This window comes from Lepisosteus oculatus, chromosome 26, assembly GCF_040954835.1.
Source record: "Lepisosteus oculatus isolate fLepOcu1 chromosome 26, fLepOcu1.hap2, whole genome shotgun sequence".
Classification (NCBI taxonomy): domain Eukaryota; kingdom Metazoa; phylum Chordata; class Actinopteri; order Semionotiformes; family Lepisosteidae; genus Lepisosteus; species Lepisosteus oculatus.
The window spans coordinates 7,526,678-7,537,501 of record NC_090721.1 but is presented as its reverse complement, the minus strand read 5'-3'; the positions used below and the strand labels follow the sequence as shown (position 1 = coordinate 7,537,501).

The 10,824-nt window shown below is 43.8% G+C and overlaps 1 protein-coding gene across 5 annotated transcripts in view; it reads right to left on the bottom strand.

Moving 5' to 3' along the window:
• Positions 1-1,325: 1,325 nt before the first annotated feature.
• Positions 1,326-10,824, bottom strand: part of sez6b (seizure related 6 homolog b) — a 208,811-nt gene continuing 199,312 nt past the window's right edge. For 2 of the 5 annotated variants that reach the window (XM_069184227.1, XM_069184226.1), the window contains exon 17: positions 6,419-10,740. In XM_069184227.1, the coding sequence (XP_069040328.1) occupies positions 10,578-10,740 (163 nt within the window). In that variant the 3' untranslated portion in view covers positions 6,419-10,577. Of the gene's footprint in view, positions 5,429-6,418; positions 10,741-10,824 lie in introns of those variants that run through there. The other 3 variants (XM_069184230.1, XM_069184228.1, XM_069184229.1) reach the window with 3 other exon arrangements.

Genomic DNA, 10,824 nt, shown 5'->3' with positions numbered 1-10,824 from the left:
CTGCCTCGCTCCCGGCGCAGAAGCTGCGTCTAGTTCTGCGGACCTGGTTGTGCTCCTGTGACGCGTCACACGCGCGAAAAGCTCTTCTAATATAAAATAGTGTAGTTAGAAACGGTGTTATAATATTAGAAAACAAGTTACAGAATTATGATAGTTAAGAAATACTAGCGCAGTTTCGCACTTTGCCGGATTACACATAACATGGCCACAATTGTAGGGTTATTTTGTAACACTGTTCCAAGAAAACCCGTTATGGTCTTTTCTGCACGTAGACATATTGCAATGCCTTGCATCCATCTGTGGTAGTGTGATATTAAAAGCATTTGCACCTTGAAACAGATTACATAGGGACTTCTATTTCAGTCGTGTTTCGTCGAGATACAAGAAGTTAAGACTGGCACAGAATGAAAAAATCAGAACCATTCTCTATAGATTATTTGGAAAAAGTTTTTTTTTTCTTAAAATGAATGACACGTCAATGCTTTCTAACCATGAAGCTGACCTACTGCTGAGGTCACTGCAAGAGTAGGAGAGTAGGCAGCAAAACAGAGTAATGAACCAGTCTTTGAAACCAGTAAAGACGTCAGCGTTTGGTGTTGGTTTGCCCCCACGGTCAATGCAAGCATTTTTCACCTCCTGTAAGCATATACCATAAAAAAAAGTAAGTGTTGTGTGTTCGTTTAAAGGGTAGGATCTGAGAACACTTGATGATCTAATACACATCACAAGGCTATGTGAGGATTGTGTGTATCCACTACTGAGGGATTCCCACTTGAGAGAGTCTCTCAGTAATGGACAATGTCCTCTATTGTGGACATTTTTACAATTTGCCGTCTCACAAGGAGTATTGCCAAGGACAACATCCTGGTGTCTCTCTTTTCTCTCCCCCGCCCTCTGGTAAGCTTTATAGGAGTAAAAAAGGCACAAGATTCCAGATTCAGAGACAGCTGCTTCCCGCAAGCTGTCAGAGTATTGAATTCTACCTCTGCCACTCACAGTGAGGTTCTTTTGCAATTGCTTGTGCTGAATTTTAAGTAGAGTGTTATTTAACATTGTTTTTATTGCTACTATTGTTCTGGTTTTTTTTGGTGTTTCCTTAATGTCTTTGTATTGGAGCATACATGCAGTTCAGCATTCACACTTGTGCATATGACAACTAAACTGAACTGACTAACGTCTTTCTCAATTGCTGGATCTCAGCATCTTGAGCCACCAGCAACCTTACCCAGGTCATCGCAGGTCACTTTATCCTGGCTTTCCTTTTCACTCTGTGCCTTTTGCATTGAAAAAGTGATTTTGACATTGAAACAGTAAAACCCTTTGTTTTCAAGAATTAAAATTTTATTGAAGAGATTTTTTTTTACCATGATGTGGTTTAGTCATTACATTGTACAATGAATCAAAAATAGATACAGAATTGTCATTTTCATCATCATCAGTTTGTTTTGTGGTTTCTACATATTCCTTTTCCCCCAAGCCATTATAAAAACATTTTGGAACAGTTAATTAAATGTAACGATTTCATTACTGACTGAACTTTGCCGTATTTCCCGTCTTTTCCATTTCTGAATAACAACAAAAAAGTACCTGAATATCTCTGAATATAGTTATATTTTCTGTTTAACCAGCATTTTGTTGTTGTCACTTTAGAAAATATTTTACAATACCATTTGAAAACATATCCTGCAGTGGCCTTTTAAATCCACAGAAAGAGGAGCTGAATAATAAAATATATGACATCTTACATGGTATTATTCTGAGTACAGTATCTCTTTTTTGGTGCACAGGGTTATAGAGTACAATTGACTGCACTGCTTATGCCCTGCAATGAAGAGTTTGTGAGCATGAGAAGATTTTCATCAGATATTAACGACGTTTCTCGTTACCCCAGTTAACACCACGATCTATCAGGGCTGTCATACCATTAAAATAAAAAAAATGTAACTATGACGCACATATTTCTCAGACATCGCAGAGGTTACAAAAAGATCTGTTCTGAAGAGATAGTGGGTTATTTTCAAAAACATCTCGGCTTCTGTCACCCTTTCCTCCCCCAATCATAAAAAATCTAATTTGCAAGTAAAATGTGTCTCCAGCCATTCTGTGTGATAATAAGGTCTTCAGTTGTACAGTCTGTATCTGTGGATGCAGTTCAGAGAGGGCGTGTCGTGCCAGGCAGCCCGATGATGGCAGAACTCACAGACCCATCCTGTCCATCCATTTTCTCACCTCTTTCACCAACAGAGGGTCACAGGGCAGCTGGAGCCTATGCCAGCAAGCAACGGGCACAGGGCAGGGCACACCCTGGACAGGATGCAGGGTACACACAGACACACTCACACTGGGGCCAGTTTTCCCAGAAACCAATTAACCCACCTACCAGCCTGTCTTCAGACTATGGGAAGAAACGCTCGGAGCTTTCAACGACAAGCAGTAACACTACCGCTAATAGCCGCCACAGGCCTAGGCTGGAACACGAGAAACAAGAAGCAAGTTTAAGTGCTCTATATGAGTTACAGGAAAGAGTACGGTGGTAAGGCTATTAACAGAACTAGTGTGGTGACAGTCCCGGTAATCTTCTGCAGGGCCTATCGGCATAGTTCCTGCCGGGGACTTAATCTGTCTCTCTCTCTCGTACTCTGTAGGCTGCCTTTTCTTGTTTCCATATTTACAATTTCAGTTTTCTCTGCGGTTCAGAACAGCTGAGGGCGGGTTTCAAAGCGGTGTGGAAGCTGCACTGCATTATCGCGCTTTTTGCCTCTTGCGCAGCCGGACGGTGGAAACTCCGCCGTGCGATGCGCTGAGCACCGTCCTGAACACAGCTGTGTCTCAGCTTGCACAAGACAAGTTACTCGGGTATACTGGGACCTTTAATGCTGGATTTGGTTCATGCGATGTCACCGGCTCGATTTTCGTGGGAGAGTATTTGTTTCCTGCGATTTTTAAACATTAGTGGGGGGGGTATTTCCTGGGAGGTCGATTCGGAATTCGATCTCCTCAGGTATCCGTTTCGGAGGGCGTCGGCACCGCGAATTAGCGGAGTTTAAAGAAACACGCACACGCGGGACACGAGCTGAACAAAAAGATCGCGCCGCGCGGTGTAACCTTAAGAGCACTTGATATGCGTGTCGCGATGGTTTCGATTCGCATTTCCCGGCCTTGTTTGCAAGACACAGGAAACAGCCCTCGAGATAACGTGGTTCTGACAGGAGGGTGGCAGGAAATGAACAGGGTGGCAGTTTCGGAGCGATGTGCTCGACTGTACGCATGGTGAAGCCGCCCGTGGGAAAATAAACTCCCGACGCAACAGATAGGCTCACACCCGAGATACACGGTAAATGTACACGGAATGTTATCTCCTTCCACGGCAGGTGGCTTGTGTCGTTTGTAACAGTGTAACTGCACAAAAAACATCCAAATTCATGCATACCTCCCATTTTTTTAACTAATCGTCTCTCTCCCTCTTTAACAATACTACACCATTCTTGATTCATGTGAGAAGTTTTATTTTCTTACCAGACTCTGCGATTACCCCCCAACGGGCACAGCTGCTGGCTGTGGGTAATTAAGGTTTTTTTGCCCACGTGAAAACAATGACGGTGCTTCATTGACTGGTCACAGGTTTTTTCCAACAGCACACGCCATTAGGAAATAAAGTGATACACGACCACAGGGAATGTTACCCTTACTTTCTGAAAGAGCTGACGTTTTGTAGCAAGATTCCAGCTGAAGATTCTGTTTCCGGTTTATAAATCTCTGAGCTCCGGCACGTTTGTGAGCCACAGAAACTTCCCATATTTCTGTAATGTGTCTACTAAATGACAACGTGGGTATCAGGAGCTAACGGAGTTAGGAAGATCCTCACCAGAGACCTTAATGCCTGCTCCACATTTAATATGCTTAGATTTAGTTGTAGGATAGACGTTTGTTTCTCTAATACTTCCCTGGTATCAAAGTGAAGTCCAGGCCAGAGCCACACTGGCTCGTTGGCCTTAACTCATCCTGGTTTCTGTACTGTTAAGGTAACCAGAGAGCAAGACACCCCCCCGGCTGGTCCAATGTTAAAAATGATCACCCAATGATCACAGCTGGGGTAAGGTACCTCATTCAAGGTGCTTCAACTGAGCAGTGTCTGCAGAAACCACAACTCAAACCCACACACAACCCGTCAGAGAGGAGTCAAAGAGCTGGCTGCTATGTCATGCTGCTCTCAATGCAGTGGTAACTTTCTCAATTTAACCTTATCTCTTCTTTAGTTTTTATTAGATTTTAATTGACTCAGCAATTGTATATGAAATCTTTTTATAGGAGATTTATCACACTGCAAAGTAGATTTGTGGATGTAGAGTTTCTTGCATGTGGTGCGATATAAAAATAGTGCCTAACTATTGCTATATAATTCTCCATTGTAGGGGAAGGGTCAAAGGTGTTGACTGGCAAAACAGGGTGTCCACCCTCTGTCCACTGACCAGCCCTTGAAAAAAAGTGGAAGTAAATTACAGGTGATGCAAAAACATCATGCCAGATTAATTCCTCTTCCCTGTCATGCAGTCTGGAGACCACCATCTTTGTGGTCATTGCACACAATATAGCACTGCTTGGTTTTTGCAGATGAGACTGCATGTCAGGTCTACATACACATAGTTCCACTACCAGGACGAAACAGACTTCGGGATCTTCAGTTAGACTGGAGGACAAGCCTTTCAAAAAGAGAGGAAGTTTAATTTTATTCCCACCATACGAATTATGTACAAATCCCTCCCCCCCACCCCTTTATCCATCATCCACAAATTAAACAGCTTTTATGTACAATGCAAAACTACAAATTCACATGCAGGTATCCCATGATACACCTCTCTAAAATTTAGAGAAAGTTCTATTGCCTTGTTAACCGTGTGTACTGCATCTCCTACACACAGTGCTTAAAATAAAACACTCACAGAAAACATGTGCTCTGCACCAAACAACCCTTGAGTATGAAGCAATCAGTCCAATAGTCAGGCATCTCTCATTAGCTGTTAGGACGATAACTGATCTTGTTTAAATCATGGGAAAAAAATAAAGAAAGAAAACTGTTTTCCCGCCTTTAGGTAACACTTTGTATTCATAAGCTTTACCACAGGATCGTATTGGAAACGAAGTACAGATTACTGCAGCTAGGCATTGCTACTGAAGCGCTACAAAAAACATCACATTGTCCTTGCTCTTGGGGGGGGGGCTCCCAGGAGTCTTCAGGAGAGGAGAGTATTTACAGCAGACAGGAGACGGGGGGAGAGAAAAGAGGAGGACGGGAGACAGGAGTCGGTTGAGTCACAGAAGAGGAGAAAGGCGCTGAGCAAGTCCCACAAGGCAAAAAGGCTTTGATTCTCCCACCCCAGTGCTGAAAAGTGTCTCGTCTCTAAATGGAAACCTCGTATTCTCTCGTTTCCTGGAAGAAATCCAAACGACACACGTCTGCAGATCACGTACAGGCCGAGAAACCTCAGCCCAGGGTGAAAGGGGGTTTTACAACCACACCTGCTTATTTTTTTTTTTGTTTGTTCCTGGGCATCAAAGAAACATGAACATGGTGGATTTCCGAATGTGCCCTCACATGATAAAAACAACAGGAAAATTAATAGAAACTGAGGTATAACGATGGAACAAAAAACAAGCACAGAAATGTGTGTAATAAAGTTTCACCTGTGTTGCTACCATTTCATCAAGCCTGGCTACACAGTAATGCTGAAATAATACAGCAGGAGTCACCTGCGAGACAGGCACACTTTCCTTCCCCGGGACTTTTCATCTTTTTGTCAACACAGTCCTGCAGAACTGGATCTACCAACTGCATTAGAACAATTCAAACCGAGCTGTTCTGCTCAGGGACTTCAGGGAGTGGGTCAGTTAACTCAGTAAGGGCTAAACCTTTTCAGCCCTGAGCACAAAATACCACGAGAGCATCCTGACAGAGGCGCTGAGAAAGTCGGCACAGTCGAAGGGCGGGAGTGGAAATGGCCTAGAAGCGTGTTTAAAACAGACGGGAGGAAGCGTTTCTGTGCACAGAGGGCTGTGGCTGTCGGGAACAAACTACCCAGTCGTGTTGCCGAGACCCAGAGCTGGCTCAACGGGATGCTCTGATCAATTCATGGCATCAACCAAACGAGCCAGAGGGTTAATGGCCTCCTCCCCTGTCCCAGAGGGACTGAAGCCCTTCACATGTGTTGCTTAAACAGGTGAGTGCTGGAGAGCGTGTGATTGCACTGCGTTTGCGCTTGCTGTCCGGTGATGACCATGGCAGACCTCTTCTTCAGCACTGAATAACACGGGGTGGATGCAGCCGACATGGCGATGGAGAGAAACCACTAGGCTTCTGATGACTTAATAATAATAATAATAAATAATAATAAAGCCAAAAAAGGAATGAGAAAATAACAGGACATGTCAAACATATTATTTAATACTGAATTATTACATTGAAATAACAAGCAGAGATTTGGATGTGAAAACAAGAACTGAAAAGCACATTGATCACACAGGCCTGGGGCAGACTATTCTGATCATCACGGGTGGAAAAACATGGTAAAAAAATGCATGGCTATGTAAACAAGAGGACATTCCAGAGAGGCATAATTCATTCCCACCCCCACTCCCCCCAAGGGGCAGGTGCATGATGCCAACACACCCCGTGCCCTTTTGCGCATGCCAGGCTCTTCCGATGGGATGCCCATTTCTGGGTTTGCCACTGCTGGTGTCCCACCTGAAGGAGCAGGTCTGCCCTCCTGCCCTCCTGCTCCTTAAATTCACATGTGCAACTCCCCAGGCGAGACATTAGGACCCACACAAAGCTGACTGAATCCTGCCTGGGTGGCTGCTCTCCATTAACACACAGCTGTGGTCTGCCCACTTCACCTGCAAAAGGGCAGTGCACCTGTGGGAGCCACAAAGCTGTAAAATAAAACAGAAAGCTTGCAAAATGCATGGAAAGCAACAAGGTTTCTTGACTGGGATTGCTGGCCTTAGCTCCTCCTGAATTGCCGAGTGCTGGATTGCTGGATCTCGCTGTCTGAGCCAGCGGCAGAGACGCACAAGCCGACTTTGTTACATTGGTATCAAGCCTGGGGAGAGACCGCGAGTCAGTCTGTCGGTGCCCTTGTTGCTGCGATGGCTTCTGAGGAAGCTCTTGCAGGAAATCCCAGGCTCTCCGGTGGCGGTGGGGGATTGCTATGGGGGGGGAGTTTTCATTTGCAGTCTGGGCAGCAGCAGGGCAGGAGAACAGACACGAGTGACTGCGGAGAGAGTGGGCGATGGCTAACCTGGAAACGCTGCACCAGTAACTTATCTCACCTCATTGTTCTTCAATGGTCCAGCCGCAGAGAAACAAACAGACACAGTCGTTAACAAAAGAGGCAGGAACCTGGGACTGAGACGGGCCTTTGAAGAATGGAATGGTGGGTGAAGCAGTGAGTGATCTAGACTTGAAATCACCAGCCAAGAGTCGGAGGGAATCAGTAATGCGATATAGCTCAGGGAGAGAGGCTTGGCGCAGTCAACAACATATACTTGAAAACATTTGGTTGAAATGAAATGTGGAAGAACAGGCACGATGCTCACGAGTCACAGAATGAGGGAGATAAGCTGATAAGGTTCAAAGAAATTTGAATGCTTTGATGTATTTTCCTCCATCAAAATTTAATCTCCGATTTTTCTCCTTTCTTTTCGGTGTGTTCAAAAATGTTACACGTGAACTCTGTTGCAATTCAATAAACAAATGCAAAAACAAGCTTGAATTCTCCCTAACTCTGCAGCTTATATGGCAAAGCAGTTAGGTGATTTATTCTTTTTTCCTCCCAAACTCAACAAGCCTTAGACAAATACCCCTTACATGGCATTGTGTCACTGGTTTGTAAAAGTATTCTGGTGTTGTAAATGTATTGCACAAGCATCCAGGCTTCTATTTAATATTAAACTGGACGTTAAGGGAAAATATTAAGTAAATGCTACAGGAAGAATCTGGTCAGGGTGGATGTCAGTACTGGCATTGCCGATTTAAGTAGCTCAATAAAAATGTCCTTCCTGAGTCTTTACACTGCCGAACGCCTGAATGGCTCACTGTAGCGAATTATTTTTGGATGGTGAGTCTGCAACATGCTGACACATATCCCTGAAAGACAGCACCTGAAAGGAACATGACCCTGGGGGAGAGCACAATGGTAACATCGTGTTCAAGTCATTAAAAGGACATTTCCTTCCCTTCTCTAATTATATCTCACCAATTGCACTTGGTCTCCTGCCACAAATAACAACAGCAGTAATAGTAACTTACAGTATAAGCTGCAGCTTATGTTTACATAGTACTTTGTATCCCAAAGCTATTCACATACAGCAAATACATAATACAGGCAGATGTTCTGCACCAGCAACTCAACTGCACAGCAGATCAGGTGGAAATGATGTGAAATGACTCCACCAGTTGAAATAGGGAGCAACACTAGGCAGGTCAGGTTGCAGAAGTCCAAAGAAGAATTGGACAAAGGCTCCAGCATTTAATATCCCACTACTGTCACAAACAGTGCCATGGGATCTTTAAAGCCCAAGTGGCTGGGGCTTCAGTTTAACTTCTCAATTGAAGATGGTAACACCTTCAGCACAGTGGCCTCCTTCACCATAACGAGGTTATTGGAAGGTGAATTCTGAACCAGTGGGAACTGCACCACCTGCTGGTCTGACAATGCTACTTGTAGCAGTAAATCTGGTCTTGTTTCATTTTGGGTCTCCAATCCCAGTACTGACCAGGCCCAGTTTGCTTAGCTTCTGAGATCTGATTGCCTTCAGTAGGCAGACAACAAGCATATTGTTTTACAAGGAGGATGACTCCACAGTTAAAATAGTACCATCTCTTGCTCAGTTTTCTGTCAGTTTAATTTAAATGCATTTGTCATAACACTTTCATATTCTTTCCACAGTGCTGATATTGAGAATGCATCTATGCAAAATGTAATTATTGCGTAACACGCCACACAGCAGAGAATTTAAAAATCCTTTCCTAGGAGTACACACAGAAAACACATCCCTTTAACACACAGAGATAGTCTTAATACAACAACTGTTTCAAAATACAGTACATTCATAGCAACTGACATTTCAATTACTGTTATAAACGAAAAAATCAAATCTTAAGTGTGGTTCTTCAGCAAAACTACAAAATTAGACTGCAAAAATATGTAATTTATAAGAGATATATTACTTACACTTCTGATATACATTAATGCTTGCATGATATAACCTAAGTATATTTAATATTGCACAAATACTGTTTTACCAAACACTGCAAATCAATTCTTCAAGATTAGATACTACAGAAAATACATTTGTATTATTTTTAATACATTATTTTTAATTAAATATTCTAATATTGCTTTTAGAAACGTCAATCTCTCTACTACCTATAAACTAGCATTCTCCAGAAACTGCTCCAGATTACTGCAGGGGTTGATCACTTTGAAAAGAAAAAAAAATGGTAGCAGATCTGTAAGAGGCCAGGTTGACAATGTAAGAACAAATCAGGAGGACAGTACTGTGAAGCCACAGAACAGACAAGCCAGGTCACACAGTAGAGGAGGTCAATGTTAGGGGCTGTCGCTCAGTTGTAAACACAATTTGCATCACATGCATTGTGGGTGACCAAAGCTGACATAGATCAGCTAATATGATTACATCAGTACAGCTCTGGAAGGTGAACTATATCAGCTTACAAGTGTGCTTTAGTCATGCTAAGTAGCATTATTAAAAACGGATTTTCTGTAGCCGTCAGTAACTGTTCTACAACACTGTAGGAAAATTCTCCCCATCCCTAGGCCTGTGCTCTACTTGTATTCTGTCTGGTACTGTCCTTCATGTATACTGCCCATCCAAGCACTAATGGATAACTGCTTCCATATTCCTTGTGGGATCGCAGAAATCCGGAGCCTATTCTGGGAAGTACGGGTTCAAGGTGGGACAATGCCCTGGACATACTCATGCAATGAACCTTTGCAGGGCACATGTACACACACATACAAAATACATAGAGAATTGCAGTGTGCAGAACATCAGGCACATCCCCAAAGTCTGCTCTGGTGCAAAGGGTGTTAATATCATTGAGACAAATTTTCCGGGGTGTGAATACACTGTTGCCAAGCATTGCTCCAAAAGTGAGGGGCACAATTTTGGCTAAAAGGATCCAGAACGAGCTATGAATGCACCACATACAAGTACTGCAAAAGCTATCAACCACATCTGGCATTAAAATAAAGATTAAGCAGCAGTAGAGGGAAGATTTAATAAAAAGTCTTGTCTTATGCTGTGAAGGCATGAGGCTACACTTAATGCCTGTAATGACAAAGTGAAAGTGCCTCCGATGGGGATGGTAGATGCCCAACAAGGGAGCAGATAGCCGGGGCTGTGTGCTGAACACTGCGCTGGCCAGAGCCCGTGTAGGATAATCCTCCCTGACCTCCGCAGCTGACCAGCATGCAGGGGTGTGAGTGAGTGGAGCCCTCTGCTGTTCAGCCCTGAGATGGCAGGCAGGCAGCAAGCAGCGGCAGAAGAGGGGGTGATCAAGACAGGACGATGGTGTTTTGCGAGTCCACGTCTCTCAGGTGCATAGAGTCGGTACTTACTCCAGTCTCGTAGATGGGGTTATCGAAGGCCGACTCCACTGTGATGTGGTCGTACGGGTGTGAGGTGGACAGAGGAAGCCTTAAGGATTTGCCCTGGACCCTGAGGCACAGCGGAGATGGAGAGAGAAAGAGGGATGCAAAATCATTATGAAAAAAGAAGATAAGAAACAATCTTGTGTTCCTT